General features: G+C 38.8%; 1 protein-coding gene across 1 annotated transcript in view; it reads right to left on the minus strand.

The window, feature by feature from the left end:
* LOC126148580 (sodium-independent sulfate anion transporter-like) overlaps positions 1–21,111 on the minus strand; it is a 76,538-nt gene that overhangs the window by 11,717 nt on the left and 43,710 nt on the right. The window contains exons 7-10 of the mRNA XM_049915765.1: positions 19,276–19,437; positions 8,247–8,387; positions 4,897–5,042; positions 3,593–3,757 (exon numbers count right to left, since the gene is read on the minus strand). Of these exons, the coding sequence (XP_049771722.1) occupies positions 3,593–3,757; positions 4,897–5,042; positions 8,247–8,387; positions 19,276–19,437 (614 nt within the window). The remainder of the gene's footprint in view (positions 1–3,592; positions 3,758–4,896; positions 5,043–8,246; positions 8,388–19,275; positions 19,438–21,111) is intronic.

Raw genomic sequence — 21,111 nt, forward strand, 5'->3', positions numbered from 1 at the left:
TTGAAGTCGATTGTTACTCACAATGAAACGTGGGTCCTCTATGACAATCTTGAAACAAAGGAACAATCAAAGCAGTGGCTGCACACAGCTTCCCCAAGCAAGCCAAAAAAGTTTAAACATTCACTGATGGAAAGAAAAACAATGGCCACTGTGTTTTGGGACCATAAAGGAGTGCTGCTGGTAGACTTTATGGAGCAAGCTATGACAATAACCAAGTAAGTTTACTGTGAAACTTTATGTCATCTTCGTAGAGCCATTCAAAACAAATGCAGAGGAATGCTTTCGTCTGGCATTGTTTTGATCCATGACAACGCCCGACCACACAGCGCCAACATGACAAAAGACCTCCTCAAAAAGTTTAAATGGGAAGTTTTTGAACATCCACCATACAGCCCGGACCTAACACCAAGTGATTATCACCTGTTCTGAGAACTGAAGTCATGGTTAGGTGGGCAGCGCTTCGCTACTAACGAAGAACTTCAGGATGCCGTCAAGACTTACCCGTCCTCACTGGCGGCAACATTCTTCGAGGAAGGCATCAAAAAGTTTGTGTCATGGTGTGACAAGTGCCTCAATTGTTTTGGTGATTATGTAGAAAAATAAGTTAAAACTTTACTGTACTTTTGGTAATAAAATTATTATTTTCTGTACATTTTACTTTTATTTACAGCCAATCGGAGGTTGAAAAAAAAAACAACCCTCATAGTTATATTATGGAAAAAGTAAAGCCAAATGCAATTTCATTTAGATTAGGAAATCACTGTAAAAGCTGGCCAGAACTAATCTACATAAGGCAAAATTTCAGTATTCCTGATATACAGTATTTAGAAAAACTATTGCTTAGATTTTGGAACAGTTAGTTCCTGTCACAGGGAGGAAGAAGGGACAGGTTTTGAAGATGAGGCAACCCACCTGTTATGAAGAGGAGATGAGAAACTGATAAAGAGTGAGTCATCTCAGAGAGTAGGAGGTAAAAAATGTTCCATGATAAGCACTGCATCAGCAAACTGAAGTTCTGACCTGACAGAAGGACAGAATGAGAAAGAGGATAAGGAGTGGTTACATAGTGTGATTAAAATCCAAAAAGAAAGCTGATGGAGAAAAAACAAAAAAGAGTAAGCTAAACAGTTATGGAATAAATAAGAAACTACAACAATGAAAAATAATACTACCAGCAGAAACCAAGTTTTGAAAATTGTATGAGGCATGGTTTTTAAAGGTTTGTTTTGTTGTAGACACTAGTAGTTCACTCCCATACCACAACAAGCATGTGCGCCATGTACTGGTTTGGCTTTGGGAACAACTGTGTTCAGTTTCAGCTCTGTAGCTAACCTGTACGGTTCTGTTTTGTGCTTTAAAAATGTTTAAGACTATCAACTCGCCCACTGCATGTGAGGTTCACTCAGTAATACGGTTTTTGTCAGCAAGGAACTTGTCTGCTGCAGAAATTCATTGACAGATTTGCGTAGTGTATGGTGATACTGTTATGAGTGAAAGCAAAGTGCATAAGTGGGTATGAGAATTTAAAGATGGCTGTGACATGATGAGGACTGCTACAGGCACCCTTCTTTGATTACAGATGATTTGGTGGCTTCAGTTGAAGTGAGGATTCATGAGAACAAGCACTTCACAATAACAGGTCTCTCAAATGAATTGCTTGATGTGTCAAGATCAGTGCTTTACAACATTGTTTCTGAACACCTAAAGTTTAGGAAACTGTGCTCCCGTTGGGTCCTGAAACTCCTAACAGAGGACCACAAAAACCAAAGATTTGAGTGTGTGATGAAGTTCTTGACTCATTATCATGAAGAAGGTGATGGCTTCTTGAGTCAGATCGTAATTGGAGATGAAACATGGGTTTTACAAATCACGCCTGAATCGAAGCAACAGAGCATGGAATGGAGACACACACAAACTTACCTGTAAAGGTGAAGGCCAAACAGACTCTGTCCCAGCGCAAAATAATGGCGTCAGTGTTTTGGTATAGGCATGGTGTTTTGTTGGTCGACTTCATGCAACGAGGAACAACTATCAATGCAGAAGCATACTGACAATCCCTGAGAAAGATATGCAGAGAGATTCAAAACAAAAGACGCAGAATGCTGACAAAGGGAATTGTCCTTCTCCATGACAATGCAAGACCTCACACTGCAGGTCAGACCTGTGATTTATTTGATGGTTTTGGGTGGGAAGTTTTAGACCACCCACCCTACAGTCCTGATCTTGTGGTGAGCGATTACCATCTCTTCCTCCACCTCAAACAACACCTCAGTGGCAACCATTGCAGTGATGATGACGACGTGAAAATGGCAGTGAACTCTTGGTTACCAGAGCAGGTGGTAAGTTTTTATGAAGAGGGTATTTTAAAATTGGTTGAGAGGTAGGATACGTGTTTGAACAAACATGGCAACTATGTCGAAAAATAGAGTGAAGTATGTACTTTCTGAAAATAAATTTACTTATTTGAAATAACCTTTCGTTGTGTTCTTATGTTCAAATGGACCTTACTTAAAAAACATGCCTCGCAATTACTGGGAGAGGGAGGACTGTTAGTAGAGGCTTAGCCAGATAGCTTGTCATATGCGAGAATGTAGTGGGTGCAATTTCCCATCTCAACTTTACAACCTTACAGGGAAAGTACAGCTGAGTGGGAGGATTCAGGTGGCCTTTGGTTCTCTGAGGCACATAGATTCATTAAGTCCTGGTGATGAGCATGTTCAGCAACTGAACTGTGAGTTCCCACATGGTGGGCAATTTTTCTGTGTCAAAAGCAAAATTTTAGGTGTTGCCAACAGACAGATTTAAAAATTACCAAAAACAATGATTAGCTCTCACAATTGTTAGTGCCTTCCTCCAGCTGGAACCTAGGAACATGATGTTCCAGGTACATTCTGCTCAATCTGGGATTTGAGGTACCTGCCCCTCCATTCCAATCTATCCTGGCTTGTCCCTCTTTCCTCCCTAAAATACAAACTAATAGTTTTAAAAGTTAAGTACAATTTATACCACTTTTACATGGCAGTTCCACAAATAATTTTGCCCCCTGGAGGTAATACAAGGCCAGCCAGACTGTCTCCTGGTAAATTTACAATTATCCCAAGTGAAATTTCATTTTCAGCTCATGAGATACTCATTGGGGTTACCATTTATTCTTATACATTTTTCATTGCCCCTTTTCAATTAAACATTTGTTTTAGGTACTGTCATGTGGGGTGCAGAAACTGAGGCGATTCCCCAACTGGCAACCTTGTACATGTATTGTATTTATGCAAGGATAATATTCTCCAGTAGTGTGGTTAATTTGTTGTACACAAATTGGAGATAAACAGCACCTAATACATTACCAGTATCTGGTATGGTGCTAAGTGTGTCACCCACAATTTCTGCTCACACATTGATACCAAAGCGAATCTAATGCACACTTCCAAGATTGCTTGAGGATTTATGTACATTTGCCCTCATGTGGTTACTGCTTTAATTTATTATCCCACTCTCTGTGGATTGTAGCTCATGCATAAATTAACTGCAGGCCTTGAACTGTGTCTTTTTGTTCACAGAAATGTACTAATGAAAGGATAAAATAATTTATTACCTTGGCTGCAGTGTAGTCTGATACAAATATATGTGAACAGTTAATTACAACAGGCATATCATTCCTCATGCTTTGCTTCACCACCAGGTTGCGTACATAGTCAACAGAAGGAAAAATAAGACACCTATCCGGAGTAAGCTCTAGGTAGTCAGTGCCCTCTGCAGTCTGAAATGAACGAAAAGTTTATCATTAATGAGAATCTTGTTAACCTGTTAAAATGCTACTAGTAATTATTCATGTAAAAAAGCTACTGTACTTATAGAAAGTGCAAGAGTTATCACTTTATGTGTACAATATATTCTCATGTTACTTTTCAAACAGATGAAAGTTTGACTGTTCATGGAAATGGAAGAAAATGTTAGACTTTCCAGACATAAATTGAACTTGGTAAAACTGAATTAGAACTTTGGAGAACAAATGCCATCTACAATAAAATTTTGCTTTGTCAGGAACCAGAGTTTCATTTACACCATATTTTTCTTTTTCCATCCCTTCCTTTCTAACATCCCAAATCCTGAGCATCCATCTATTTTATGGCCCCATTAACCTTAACATGCCTAAAAGACATGTGTTTGTGTTCCTTTTATAGTGGTTTCATCTTCCATATCATTACACTGAGTTCCTCTTCTACCTCTTTTGCTTCATTTCCTGTGACTTTTAGCTATGTTAAGAGTTATTACAGCTCTTGTTGTTATCATTACATTACATTCGTTGTTTACACTTATATTTTCATTCCTAGTTAAAATGTCTAAAAATCCCCATTTTCTCCTGTATCTTTATTTAATGGGGTGGACATGTTGATCATCTATGACGGAAATCTTTTTAGCGGATATGTAGTAATCTGTACAGCAGTTCATCTGGGTATCCTGTTTTGCAGATTTTTATTGATACATTATTCAGTTCTTGAATAATTTCTTCAGAACCTAACTCCTGAGTCATACACCCACTATTCCTATTTGTGTTAGTTATCAGCCAACTGTGATGAGACAGAAATTACCTTTCTCTATATCCTTTTGAATCTCTCAATTACATTTATTAACATGTGCTTCATTCCAAAATTATACTCAAATACATGTTTTTTGATAATTTATTTAGAATAACCTAGAATTTCAGTTGTCATGTTGCATACATTGTCTTTTGTGAACTTTTCTCTGTCAATATTAAAAGTGTAGTAATGTATGATATTAGTTTTGGAAGCTCAGAATTCAGTTTTAAGTTTTGTATTGGTCTGAATACGTTTGTTAGTTTACTTTTACCAAGTGAAATGAGGATAAGGCAATATATTTCAAACTGTAAATGCTTACTTTCTTTGTCTCAATTGTTATTTTTGGGCGTGCAACATTATAAAGAATGAATAGTACATTCAAGCCAATTCCCACGAGGATGCCCAGTTCCAGTTGCAGTATCAGGCAGGCAAAAAGTGTTGCAAATCCAGGAATAAGATCATTTTCTGGAAAGAAATAATATTGTGATTTTGCAGATTATAATCAAGTAATGAAACCAATGCAGTGTAGCATAAATACTTCGCAGAAGTAGTTATGTAACCTAGAATTAGTCATGTAGCATTATCATCTGGCTAGATCCAAAGAGTGGACAAGCTGCTTATGCAAAAAATGATTAAAATGGCTCTGAGCACTATGGAACTTAACTTCTGAGGTCATCAGGCCCCTAGAACTTAGGACTACTTAAACCTAACTAACCTAAGGACATCACACACATCCATGCCCGAGGTAGGATTCGAACTTGCGACCATAGCGGTCGCGCATTTCCAGACTGTAGCACCTAGGACTGCTTGGCCACCCCAGCCGGCAAGCTGCTTATTAAGCAAAGTTTTCTTTCAGGAGATGCATACCATATATACCCATTGCAGAATATGTGTTTACAATAAACAATAGTCAGGATTACAAATGTAGATTTGGGCACATATTTGCATTTAACAATACAAAGAAAGCTAAACACTGTAGTCAGGAACTCTTCTATTGTATAAAGTGATCCTTCTAATAGGAACTGCCTTAAAGTTTTTTTAAACAAGAGCTCATCTTCTACCAAACTCTTAATTCCTGAAGGGAGGGCATTAAAAATCTTACAGCCAGTGGAAATGGGCTCCTTTTTGTACCATACTTAGATTTGCCTGTTCCTAGTGGATATCATGTTTTCTTCTCATGTCGTGACTATGATACTCACTATTCAGTTTAAAAATGAATTTTTCTTCCATTATGAATCACATCAAACAGAATATGTATATGTATACAGTGGATGTAAGGATTCCAAGTTTCTTAAAATGATTCCAAGGATGGACTCCACACTTGATACTTATGGCTCTTTTTTGTGCACACAATACTTTTTTAGGCAGTGACTGATTACCTCAAAATATAAATCCATATGGAATAATGGCATGAAAATAACTATAATAGGCTGACATTATGGTTTCCATCCTTCTATAAGAAGAAATAATGCAAAATGTGTAAGTTGCTGATCCAGGATGTGGCTTGACCAGTTCAGTTTGCTGTCAATATGCAAGACTAGATATTTTGAGGTATCCACCCTGGTTATCACCTGCTCACCTATTTTCACTAATATTTTTTCATCTTTGAATGATGTGTGGAACTGAACACAGTTTGTTTTGGTGTAATTTAAAGAAAGACCATTAATATTAAACCAGTTCACTGTTTCACTTAAAACCTTATTTGCTGTTTCCTCAAGTTTATGTACTGAATTATCAATAAGTAGTGCAGTGTCATCAGCAAAAATGGTGAATCTACAATGTTCCTTACAGAGAGTCATATCATTTATAAAGATAATAAAAAGTAGGGGGTGCAGAACTGGGTCTTGGGGCATTCCACATGTGATGGTACCCCATTTTGAAGATAATGAAACTGCATTTTGACTATCCACTCCAACTTCTGTTTCCTGTTTCACAGGTACAAGTCAAGCCATTTCTCTGATGAACCACTTATATTGACATGTGCAGCTTTTTGTAAAAGAATCTGGTGACTGACACAGTCAAATGCTTTTGTTAGGTCACAAAAAATCCCAACCATCTTTAGTTTTTTGTTGATAGATTCCAAAACTTAGAAAGCAAATGCAAATATTGCATCTTCTCTTCACAAACCTTTCTGAAATCCAGACTGACTTTCACTGAGGATATTTTGATCCCTGAGATGCTTAACTATCCTGGAATGCATTAGTTTCTCTAAAACCTTTGAAAACCTGTCAGTAGTGATATTGGCCAATTGTTAGCAGCACCTATCTTATCTCCCTTCTTGTACAACGGTTTTACAACTGCATACTTAAGCCTCTCAGGAACTATTCCTTGCTTAAGTGATGCATCAAAAATGTGGCAAAGGACTTTACTTACATGGCTGCAGCAGTATTTTAATAATTTTTTAGAAATATTGTCAATCCCAGTAGAGTTATTACTTTTCAGACATTTAATAACTCTTTCAATTTCTTGAACAGTGACTGTTGTTACCTTCATGTGTTGTACTGAGGTAGGCACTCTGGCTTTCAAAAGGTTGATGGCTTGGTTCATGGAGTCTTGTAAACCTATTCTTTTTTGTTAATGTTAAAAATGTTTGTTTAATGTGTCTGCAACTATTTTCGGATTGCTGACAAGATGACCCTCACTTTTTATTTGGATATTTTCACTACAAACTGCATTTTTCCTTGTTTCCTTCCTTACAAAATCCCAAAAAGTTTTTACTTTATTGCTCGAGTAATCTATTTCTGTTTTCAATCTCATGTTCTTTGCTGCTTGTATGGTCTTATTCATCACTTTATTGTAGAGTTTATAGTGCATATTCCTACTGGGATCATTTGATCTCTTGGTCACTGCACATAGTTCTCTTCTTGTTTTACAAGGAATTTTGATGCCCTTAGTAATCCATGGCTCGTTTCCAGATTTTAACAGGTTTTCTCTCACTGCCTTTTTTGGAAAGGTTTCTTCAAAGAGACTTGTAACTTTATTGATAAGTATATTAAATTTTGAGTTAACGTCAATTGCAGCATACACAGAACTTAATATGTCATGTCTCTTTTAGTAACAATGACAATTCTCACTACTATCATAGCTCCAATGAAAGAAAAATACATCACTGAAATGTAGACTAATTTGAAACACAATTATGTGAACCTTTGAAACCCTATGATATTGTCAGCATTAACTATATCTGACATATTGAAGAATAAGTATATTCTCTATGTACAATGTTTTCAACTGACACATTTTCTTTGTTAACAGATTTCATATTGAGTTTAAGATCATACTATAGCTTGATAAGAGGCACACATATTAATATCAAATGTTGCTTCTCCAGCTTGACTAAACACAGGGAAGTCATTGTGTCAACCACAAGCTGACTCCCTGATCTCACCAAGAACAAGGCAAATTTATGAACCTTTAGTTAAAGTGCATATTTTGTTCTCAGCAACTTGATGTACCAGTCATTGCTTTTGTTTTCATGACACAGATTTTTATAGTTTTGTATTGGCAAATTTTTAAAACACTGCAGTCATATAGGCAGATGGATTTAAGCCCTGGATTTCATTTTTAATTAGACAATTAATTCATCTACACATGATTAAAACTCTTATTGTATGTCTTCCTTTGCACATTGATAGATAAATTAACATATTTTAGCGTGTGAATACTTACTCTTTGTCTTCCAGATTGGGACCACAACTTTGACTTCTACCATAAATATCACAGCAGCTATAATTATGGCAGCAAGACTTGATTTTGGTATAAAGTAGAAATAATCAGCAAAAAAAAGAAGAGATAAAATCACCAGAAGTCCTGTGAAGAAAAGAGAAAAAAATGTGGAAGATTGCCATCTTAATTTCACATTTATAAGTTAGTAATTCATCTACATCTACATCTACATGATTACTCTGGAATTCACATTTAAGTGCTTGGCAGAGGGTTCATTGAACCACAATCATACTATCTCTTTACCATTCCACTCCCGAACAGCGCGCGGCAAAAACGAACACCTAAACCTTTCTGTTCGAGCTCTGATTTCTCTTATTTTATTTTGATGATAATTCCTACCTATGTAGGTTGGGCTCAACAAAATATTTTCACATTTGGAAGAGAAAGTTGGTGACTGAAATTTCGTAAATAGATCTCGCTGCGACGAAAAACGTCTTTGCTTTAATGACTGCCATCCCAACTAGTGTATCATATCTGCCACACTCTCTCCCCTATTACATGATAATACAAAATGAGCTGCCCCTTTTTGCACCCTTTCAATGTGCTCCGTCAATCCCACCTGGTAAGGTTCCCACACCGCGCAGCAATATTATAACAGAGGATGAACGAGTGTAGTGTAAGCTGTCTCTTTAGTGGACTTGTTGCATCTTCTAAGTGTCCTGCCAATGAAACGCAACCTTTGGCTCACCTTCCCCACATTATTATCTATGTGGTCTTTTCAACTGAAGTTGTTCGTAATTTTAACACCCAGGTACTTAGTTGAATTGACAGCCCTGAGAATTGTACTATTTATCGAGTAATCGAATTCCAACGGATTTCTTTTGGAACTCATGTGGATCACCTCACACTTTTCGTTATTTAGCATCAACTACCACCTGCCACAACATACAGCAATCTTTTCTAAATCGCTTTGCAATTGATACTGGTCTTCGGATGACCTTACTAGACAGTAAATTACAGCATCATCTGCGATCAACCTAAGAGAACTGCTAAGATTGTCACCCAGGTCATTTATATAGATCAGCAACAGCAGAGGTCCCAGGATGCTTCCCTGGGGAACACCTGACATCACTTCAGTTTTACTTGATGATTTGCCGTCTATTACTAAGAACTGCGACCTTCCTGACAGCAAATCACAAATCCAGTTGCACAACTGAGATGATACCCCATAGGCCTGCAGCTTAATTAGAAGTCACTTGTGAGGAACGATGTCAAAAGCTTTCCGAAAATCTAGAAATACGGAACCAACTTGCAGTATACAACTCACTGAAACATGTCATTTATTTACAAAACACTATTTTTTAGTATTGAGTAACAATAATGATCAACGGAAGATTGTTAGCATCATCTTCTAACCTCCCCTGACAATTTTTCTATCTGTCTTAAATACACCTGTAAAAATAATGCAGAACAATACCACATAAGTGTAAATGACAAGTCTGTCAATTCAAAACAAAATAAATAGGCCTACAGAAATGGAAAACTAAGATGTTATTAAGTTAAAAATTGGATTCATTTACTTGATATTTAGCTATTAGGATCGATGTTGCTCCTCTGTTTTAGTTAACATCGCCTACCCACCTTTAGATCATCTTCTCATTCTTTTCTTATTTCTTGAATCCAATGAAGAGATTCCATGTACCATCTACAACTTATGTTCTTGACTACCAGTATATGTCTTGATCATCGCCATTATGACTATAATAACGTCCTCCACTTCAGTTTGTTCTCCCATCCATGTGCTTATTTTCTTTACTTGCCTAACTGATTATTATCTTAAACTGCACTAAATGCAAAAACTCATCAGCTGGCTCTATAAATACATGGCAGCATAACATCACTGACTGGAGAAATGGAAGATCACTGTCCCCGAAGTATGGAGAGTTAGTACACTCTCTGTGCTTGAAACAATTACACAAGTTATGTATAGTGTGCTCAGAAGTAAACAGTGTGAAAATTATACCTCTATAATGTATGACTATTCTGCTATCACACTGATCGATAGTACCCCACTCCTCCCAGTGGTGACCATGAATTTCTGTGTCACACTGTGATTTTATTGTTAAGTTGAAAATCCGAAGTGTCAGTTACACCTCAAGAATACTGAAGTTACAAATAGTACAACATCACTGTTTCTTTGGCAATGTTGACAACGTCTCTCAACAAGTGCTCATGAATTCCACAAACATTCTGTGTGCAGAATTGCTTAATATCCACTAAAGCTCGGACAGTACTACAGTGCTGAACAACATAGTGACAATGCCTTCATTTTTCGCCACATTTTAGCACCAACCTCACATTGCCACTGATGTCAAGTGCCAAATTTACTGAGTGACTTATTGATAAACTTTCCAGATTTGACTCTATGTGAATCTGTTGCTGATACTTCAGAGAAAAGTGCAGCAGAGAACAGCAATAAACAATGGCTGCCCACCTCCAGAGCAAATGTTAAACTAAGTGCCTCTGATCATTGCATCCCACAGTGCCATTACGGTTGAACAATGGCCTACACCATACCATTCCATTACTCTGTTTCATCATCCATCTGCTAGCAGACCATGTGTTCAAGGTTTACATCATCTTTCAGTACCAGTGGATTCCTATTTTCCAAATTCAGTTACAACCATTGCCATTAAACGTGAGTTCTGAGAGACAGACTAAGACGCACACCCAGCACCAAAAACAACTATGGACTCCGTGAGCATGTTTTTCACTATCTCTCCTTGGCAAGGTCAGATACTGCTGACTCCCAGTTTGAGTGACATCACATCTGTCTCAGCTACATTGTGAATGACTCTGTGTGAAATCCATGACATACTGCCTGTGCCGGTTGATAGTAAATGGCCACACCTTCCTTTGTTTATGGTGCCACAACCTCATGTGCAGTCTCATAAACATTTTACACCGTCTCAGACATCTAACATTGGGAGAGACATACCTACCGCATTGGCCCGTGAACTTCACTCACATGTGCAGCCATTCTACAAACAGCAACCCAACTTCTACATACATCATCATGTGATGCCAATGCCATCTGTGCCACAATATGAATTGCCTCTTCACGCACCTCCCTATGCGAAGCCACGTTTTCCACCCATCTCATGCTCCAACATTCTTGCACCTCCCATGTTTCCTATGCCATGCCACGCACACCTCCTGATGGTGCCTTACAATCAAACCACTGACAGCCATCATAGCATCCACCACTGTCTGAATCTACATTTGTTCTGTGCAGATTCTCTCAAGATGTGGTTTGTCCTCAGTGAGTGTTTGATTTCAGCCAGTGGCATCATTGGGGATGATGAGAAGTTAGCCACTCTTCTTAACCACCTCAGAGACAGTATGGACCTTATTAGTGACTTGGTTTTTGATATTCCAGTTTCTCATAAATACTAAATGGCTCAGACACTACTTGTACAATAACTAACACACACACCTGAATAGTAGCTATACCTTGTCATCAATGAGACTACTTTGGGCAATAGCATGCTGTCTTTGGTCTGGTGCCACCTATAAGCTCTAATTGATCCAACACTACTGCCTAATCATGTGCTATGGACACTTTTTCTCCTAAAACTGCCAGAGAACATCTAGATAGCAAGATTAGCAAATGAGGAGGCACCTCTGGAGTTTAATCTTCAACTCACTGACAGAATGTAGGCACTATTACAACACCACATTCTAATCAATAATCATCAGCCGTACACTGCAGTCAATACCCAGTGTACCTGCACCAAAACCGATTTTGCACAATCCTGGCTGAGATACCCTGACATTCTGCACAGCCAAGGACTGCCTAACAACTGCTGTACTGACCCGAACTGGTCTGTGCCTCCCGCCTCTACCACCCCGGGTGCCTTTCACTGCTCGGGTATACAACAGTCACCAACCATGACAGCTGAGGTTGTTGTCCCCTCCCCCCCCCCCCCCCCAATTGGCCACTGCCCCAACTCTGTGTACATACAAGAGCCAAGTGCATTGCCTGCTTCCACAACCACACCAAATTTGCACAGGATGCACAGCACTGCAGACAACCCTGGACCTACCCAAACTAGAACAGTGACCTGACATAAGTGCACCAGGCCACTCTTAATTAACAAGACACTTCTGCACACCATGAAAAAACAGCACCAATACAGTGTTCCAATGGACAGATGGTTGCCAAGTATCTGTCCATGACAGGTGCCTACAGACATATTTCCTTGTTGATACTGGGGATGATGTGAGCACTCACCAACCTGTTCTTGCACCTGCTACAGTATCACTGTTGCTGCTACAAATGTGCATGGCCAATGACATCAATCAGCCTCGGAACAGATACACAAGTACCTTGGTCACTCTTAGTGGCAGAGACAGTTGAACCAATCCTGGCAGCCAATTTCCTCCAGCTCTACCCATCTATTATGACAGGATGGTCAGCAGTCAATGTCAGCAACACACTACCTGCTGGCAGGGCAACAACCTTGGTCACAGTGCTGCTGCTTGACACACCACTGGACCTGAAGCTACAAAGTGAAACACTTTTCAACCATTTACACTTAAAGGCAGCTGAGTGTTTGTCATTACACCAAGACAACCAGGTCACATGCCTCAATAATAAACAGCTACAGAGACTAATTGTGGACTTCACTACATCTCTACATGCAGCTTAACAGCACCTTGATGACCTTCACCACATCAACACTGATCACTACCACAGTGCTGCTGCTATGGACATTCAGCTTACTGAAGCATCACAATCCCCACTTCAGTGCACTCCCGAAACAATGCTGTGTTATGTTATCAGCGATGGCAAGTCACATTGCATCCTGCCTTCTGGACTCACTCCATACTTCCCCATGAGACCACATGCAATCTGTGCCATGTGGGGTACTACAGCCCATCACATTACAACCACTCCAGGTCCCCCTGTCTGTTGTCACCACCTTTGTCCAGATCCCCACAAACTCAAAGCAGCTAAAGCTGCAGTGAACAAACTTTCATGAGCTGGCATAGTCAGGCCATGAGACAGTGCTTGGGCCTCCCCAATTAAACTATTTTCTAAAAGGAATGGTACTTGGCACCTATGTGGTGACTACTGCTACCACAATCCCTATTCTGTATTGGAGCTGCACAATTTTTCCCATGTCTTGGCTGGGGCAAAAATTTTCAGTTTCATTGATTACAAAACGGCATACCTACAAATTCTGATGGCAGCCAAGAACATATCAAAAACTGCAATAATTGATACATTTGGTCCTTCTTATTTCCTCTACATGCCGTAAGGATTGAAAAAAAAAAAAAAAAACTGCTCAGACAAGGCAAAGATTTATTGGTAGTGTACTGTTGAATTTGCCTTTTTGTTACACTTATCTAGATGACATCATAATCTTCTTGCAAAATGAGAAAGTCACAATGACCACCTGTGTATTGTTCTTGATAACCTGTTCTCTCAGGGGGATGTGATAAATGATGACAAGTGCCAACTTCAGCAACCCCATGTGACCTCTGTTGTACAACACATGATGCATCCAGGGTGTATCCTACTCCTGAGAAAACTGAACAGATATGCCTCCTCCCACCTACAAACAACTACGAAGAGCTGTTTAGCTTTTTGGAGATCATAATTTTCTACAGGATACAACTGCCACACACCACCGAGACTTTAGTATCTCTCACACAAGCATTGCATGGCAAGAATACATCTAATGATGCCCTGACTGGACACTGAAAATGCAGATGATCTATGACAAAATAAAAGAACACCTGATGCACCTGTGACCCTCGTCCACTCATTGCCCAATGCATATCTAATTACTGCATTTGATACTAGCGGTCAAGCTATCAGGCCTGCATTACAACAAGAAATCAGTGGAATCACACAGCCATTCAGGTTTTACCAAGAAAAATTGGTCCATAGTTGATCGCAAACTACTAGCTATATATGAAGCAGTTCATCACTTTCAAGATGATGCTGAGGAGAGACCCCTTACTGTATATACAGTCCATCACCCATTGGAAAACACATTCCACAACCCATTGGCAGATTCTGCACAGGACATTCTGTTACCTAGTTTTTGCAGCACAGTTCACTACCAATGTGCAATACATCAGAGATGCTGATAATATTGTGGTGGATTGTCTTTCCCATATCACAGCTACCTCTGCCCTGATGGACTCCAATAGAATCACAAATGCACAAACAACAGATGTCGATCTCCACAGGTTTTTTAACATACCAGACTGCAATTGCAACAATGCATACTACTCCACATTACCAAAGAAGTTTGGTGTGATGTTTCAGATGCACAGGTTCAACCAGTCGTCCCAGAGCCGTATGACTGAACAATTTTTGACCTTCTCCACAACCTTGCATATCTGAGCATGAGCCCTACCATATGCCTCACCATGGAATGGTTTGTCTGGCCTAGCATTAAGAAGGAGTGTGCCATGGGACCAGCCAGCAGGCAAAAACTGGACACCACACACAATTGCCCTTTGGTAAATTCCCGATTCCAAAGGGGCAGTTCAAACAAGTCCACATTGATATCATAGGGCCACTCTTCAAATCATATGGTTACTGTTACATTCTGTCAATGAAGTCGTGTGACTTGATAGGTGGTGGTCATGACCATTTTCAACGTATCAGCAGCTTAACATTGGACCAGTGTTGGCATCTCAAACACCAATTGTTCAATGACTTATGCCACCTGTGTGGATGCCACCAGTTGCCTCCAGTTCCACACAACTGCACCTCCCCCCCCGTGAGATTCGTGTGTGGAGGCCCTTCCATGGGTTCTCCTGGGCATTTGCATGGGGCACATAAAGATGGCCTTGATGTGTTGCTTGCTGAAATACTATATGGTGAGCAACTCACCCAACCCCTTGAATTCGTAGCACATGAAACAGCCCACACAGACCAGGACCTACCAGTCTTATTTGCGTGCATGTGCACACATATACAAAACATCCATGTGCTACCCCCTCCCATCACATGACACAACAAATTTTTATTCATGAAGACCTGGCTACATGTTCTCATATGATGCTACATGCAGACACTGTGAAATCTGCCCTACAACTACCGTTTAAAGGACCATACCAAGTTCTGATACAAGGTACAAACATTTTTGATATGAAAATTGCTGGAAAACAAATAACAGTGAGTATTGGTGAATGAGCTTAAATTGGCTCGGATTTTAGCAGACCTGTCACAACAGACACTTACCTCCACACCACCTCCTATGAACCTGTTAGTTAATTTCCAAGTGCATATGAATCTCCATGATGTTCTGCCTGATGACATGTCCATCACATTACGCAATACCTATCTCATGATTACCACTACCTACATTGACATGCAGTAGGGAGCAAGCACCATCATACACAGCTTTTGCACACTACTCCTAGCCCACTAGAAGCTGACATGGCAGGACTCACCTCCCATTCTTCAGTAGATGGTGCACTCACCATCACCACCCCAGCTTACACTGCCACAGACCCTGAAACACCTCCTATGGACACAACAATGTGAGGAAATGCCGCCAACATGCCTCCCTCTGCAAATACCACTGCCAGACCAGTACAAATTAAAGATGCCACTGAGACTACTTCCTTATTTGGTAATGCTGTTGGTAGGAACCCGTTAGACACACCATCCACGTTGGGCTTTGGGCGTGCCTTGCTCCCTTCAGCACACCTTTCTTGCTGATTATGACATGTCTTCCATTGCATCCACCATCACACAGCTGTCTACATCACTTCTGACAGACCACATCTCACTGCAGCCTCTTTCTCCTCATGTGTTTTCTGCACTACAAGGGGTGGAGGGGGGCTGAGAAGGGTGTGTTTCTCTGTTGTGGTGTATCATCTCTCACTGGAGAAAAGGAAGATTGCTGCTACCAGAGGCAAGGAGAGTTAGTACACCCCATATGATTGTAACAATTACACAAGTGATGTACATTGTGGTCAGTAATAAATAGTGTGGAAATTGTATCTCTGTGGGATGTCACTATTCTTCTGTCCCACCTCCAGTGCCACATTTCCCACAAATCCATTGTTAAAATCTATGGTATTCCTTTTAATGTGTTGATAATATATTACTTTAGTCATATTATAGCTTGAGTTCTCCAATTTGTTGATGAAGATTATCCACACTAGAGACAAACAAGTTGGTCAAGGTATGATGCATTTAATCCACATACATTCTTAATTTTCACAGCTTATAAATACGAATACTTACTCTATAGTTCCTTACTTTAGAATGACTGTTCAGAATGTTTCAGAATCAGCCTCCATTACATGATAATCTAATCCAAAAACACAATACTCTTTATTACTTATAGTAAAAAAGTGGGGATTTAAGTGTCAAGTCATGATTGTGGAGCTTCTCATGGCCTGACTTATTTTATGATTCTGAATTTCCTTTTATTGTAATGACATCAAATGTAAGCTGTCAATATACCAATGCACTTTAAATTAGTAATTGTGTGTTCAATGGCTATGAGTCCCAGTTATGTTGAAATTGAATAGAAAGCTTTCCAAGAGGCAATGAATCACAGCAAAGTGATAATAGATATTCATTTACTATAATCTCATTCACAATTTGAAAAAATAAGCTCACCAGTCATGCCACTGGCCAGCCTTTACAGTTTCAGTTATACCAAGTATCCACATTGAAATCACAGTCATGCTGAAAATTTTGATCTTTAAGAATGTTTCAGAATCTGCCTCTGGTACATCCCAAAACACAGTATACCCTAATAATTAAAGCAAAAAAAGTGGGTTTAAATGTGTCAAGTCATGACTGTAAAGCTTCTACTACTCAACCCTTCACCTACCAGTTGAAGTCTTCTTCTGACCTGTCAGTAACTGCATACTGAGATGATCATTCATAATCCTACCCAATTAATGAATGACTTATTGTATGTTATGATCATTAGATCAAAGTAGTCATCACCATAATTGGTGCTCATGTAAGCACTAGCGGTAGCTAGATAAATGTGGGAGTTGGTCTGCATGAAAAATTATCCCTGCTTATCTCAACTGTGAATCATCATAAATTGAATGCTAGAAGGTATTACCACGTAGTGTTTACTTTATTGTAGTGTAGGTAAGAATTTGATAACAAGACAACCATCAGTAAAATAAGAGCAAATGCCATTGCTATGATAATAATTTGCATTGAATAATAGTAGAATATATCTTGGAATGTGCAGTCTTTCACCACTTAAATGAAGCAGTGATTCTCTGAAGAAATGATGTAGTTGCCATTATATTATTCATACTACTTTTGCCCATATTGTAGGGAAAACATATCTCTAATACTGACATCTCAGATTCAGGTTTTTATTTTTGTGAAGTTCGTCAGTTGTGTCTCAAACATAATGTAATTATTTTTTGCATTTTGAATCCTTCAATTAAGTAAGGGGCCAAAATATCAAGAACAATAGTGTTAGGTAACTGTGACAATACGATTTCTCATGTGGAATTCCTGGGAAAACCGGCTGCCCGCACAGTAAATTTACCAGCTCTTGCTCCCTGTATCTGCTGCTTCCCCTGCTGCTTCCTCTGAGTGTTTCACATATGATGCTTGTGCTCAGTCTGGGACTTTCCTGCCCATATGATTGATTGTATGGGTGTTTTCCTTTGCGTTTTTTGTCAGGTTTTCATTTTCTGTGGTATACACAAAGGATCAATGAGTGTTTCTTGTGTTGAACTACGTAAAAACAGAATCTTGTGTGGAATGTCAGCTTGCATTCATACGAAAATTTCCCAGCATGTGCTTTTCCAGTGGTTTAATGAGTGCAGATTAGTGAAGAAATTTAGAGACTGGATTCATATTAGACAAGCAGAGGTCTAGAGAACTCAGTGTTTTAATTGAAAATTAATTAGATGAGGTATGAGAGGTCTCAGAAAGAAGTCTGAGAAAATCATTGTACAATTTAGCACTTCAGACCTGTGTGTCAGTAGCATCTCCTCACCGCACTGTACACAAACTCAGCACTGAAACCATACAAAGTAACAGTAGTGCATTGGCTGGCTAACTCAGACACAGTTGCTTGACATCACTATTGCAACTAGCTGTTACAGTTTGTGCAGGATGGGGAGGTTGATCCTGAAATGCTCCTTTTTCTGATGAGACATGGCAGTATTTGTCAGGGTATGTAAAGTCATGGAACAATCAGTGTTGGAGCTCTGAATGTCCTCATCAGTTACAGCAATCGCCTCTGCATTGTGCAGTTAGTTCAAGACAAATTATGGGACCTATCTTTTTTCATGAAATAGTAACTTCTGATATGTGTGTGAATAACAGACTGAATACTTTGTTTAGAGACCTAGCACCTAATGAAGAGATCTATGATTATTTTATGCAAGGCAATGCAAGACCACATACTGACAGTGCTCTATTATGTTAATATGAAGTGTTTTTGGTGATAGGATAGTTGGTTGGCCTCCTCATTCTCTAGATGTAATTCTATGTAATTTTTATCTTTGGGGAATGTTAAATGATAGTCATTTTCCAAATTTCAAGAGCCAGAATTCAGCGAGTGTTTCATAATGTGTTGAGATGGTGTTCTTTCCACAGAGGAACATCATTTTGAGCAACTGCCTTAAATAAATGTAAGCTTAATTCAATCAGATTGTATCATAATTTTCACCCAGTTCAGGGAAAGTGCAAGCAGCCATCTTATGACAGGTGCTAGTGGCCAACAGCCAGTAAATTTGCTATTTGAGCTGTGGGCCTCCCTGAGGCATCATATGTGAAACACCTATTATATAAAATCTGACTAACACATAAAAAAATAAACAAATAAAATAGAAATGTTGCCAGAATAAATAAATAAATAAACAAATTACTGAAATGAAAGATAACGAAATGGAAGAAAGTAAACAGCTGTAAAATCTTCGCTGTGACTTCTATGAAGCATTTTATACATCTGCTGAACAGGTTTTGGTCACAATGTATAATTTGAATTTAAAGCACAGTCACCTGTGTAAAGCCCTCCAAGTGTAGTCCTGACTCCACTGGAATTGTTAACAGCACTACGAGCTAGAGCTCCAGTTCCTGGGAAACCTTGGACAAATGAGTTACCAATATTGGAAATACCAATGGCAAGTAGTTCTTGTGTGGCATCTGTAGGGTTACCATTAGCTGAAAAATAAAACAGACTAACCTAACAATGTTGTTATTTAAATTCATTTAGTTGTTTATGTTAACACATGTGAACAGTAAGTACTGCAAACTAAATGCTTAAAATTTATTCTTTTAAAAATGTTTGAAAAATAATGACTGAGGATGTAGAAAAAAGTGTATTGCCAAATGCTTTCAATAATTTTCACCAAATATCAGGAAACATGTAACAACTGCCTCCTTAAATTTCTGGATATGTAACAAATGCAAGTAGCAATATCCATTGCTGTAAAAAAGAAAATGTTAGTTGGCACAGTGATTATAGAGCCTACAACTTTCATTTTGGAGGAGTGGGATTTAAATTCCCAACTGAACATCCAGATTTAGGTTTTCCATAGAATCCTGAATCAATCAAGTCAAATGCCAGGATGATTCCTTTGAAAAGGACATGGCCAACTTCCTTCCTTATATTTGTTCTGTAGGATCATGTGATTCATAGCTAATGATAAAAGCACAGAGCTTTCACCCTTCGTGTCTGCGCCTGACTATTGAAATTTAGGTTTTCAATGGTTTCCATGAATCAGTCAAGACATGTGCTACAATGTCTCCTTTGAAAAGGATGTGGTCATTTTCATTGTGTGGTCATGTTTCTCTTGGGGCGCTACACTATAACTGAATACTAGTAATCATGTGTATAGACTCATGAATGATGATTATTAAAGACAAATGAGAATACCCTCTGAAGTTGTCAGTTGCCTTTCCAAAGAAGAGTGGAGGGTCAACTAATTGGAACTAATGAGAGAAAATGGGCAATAGATAATCACAGGGCAAACATACTTTTGTGACTGTTGGAGTGTGACTGATTTAGTGGAAACATAATTTAATAATTATTTTTCAATCTTCAGCTTTTTGCTTAGTCTTTTCTTTCTTTTGCATCTTTTCATCTTCTATAAGATTTTTCTTCAGTTGGTCTTTGTTGCTGTCCATCTTCATTCTCACTTACAGTCTTTCCTCTTCATTGTTTTTAACTTACTGATCACCTTGTCTCTCTCTTATAAGTTATTATGTACATATTTACTATGTCATCAAAATCTTCAGAAGCCGATCCAGTCATTTGAAAGACACCAACTATGTAACAAACAGTTACTAGATGTATCCAAACGTTGTCAAAATGGGGCCTGGCTACCAGCAGTAGACTTACAAACAACTCAAGATATCAGCTGTATAGAAGTGCCCTTAAGAAGACAATCTGAACCCTCATCTTTACTGCCCAGGGTTAGCAAAAATAGTCTTCTGTTCTTACATATTAATATACAGTCTTTAAGAAAGAAGTAGGAAGAATTGCAGTACTGGTTAGAAACTTCTAACTGTGGTGTACTTAATGTAAATGAGCACTGGCTACATTCATCAGAAATTGACCTCTATATTCCATTTGGTTACTCCTTAGCTAGTAGTTACTGCAGATCAACAATTGGTCATGGGGGTGTTGCAATATATATTAAGAATGGACTAAATCTACAATACTTTACTATTGATGTCACAGACCTGTGCATAGACGCCATCTTTGAGGCTGCAGTTGTACATATACCTAAACATAATATTATTGTTGCATCTGTATATCGCACACCATCTTCTAGTGAATATGAATTTATGGTGAATTTAAAAAAAGCTATTAGTCTTACTAACTAAGCCTAA

This window comes from Schistocerca cancellata, chromosome 2, assembly GCF_023864275.1.
Source record: "Schistocerca cancellata isolate TAMUIC-IGC-003103 chromosome 2, iqSchCanc2.1, whole genome shotgun sequence".
Lineage (NCBI taxonomy): Eukaryota > Metazoa > Arthropoda > Insecta > Orthoptera > Acrididae > Schistocerca > Schistocerca cancellata.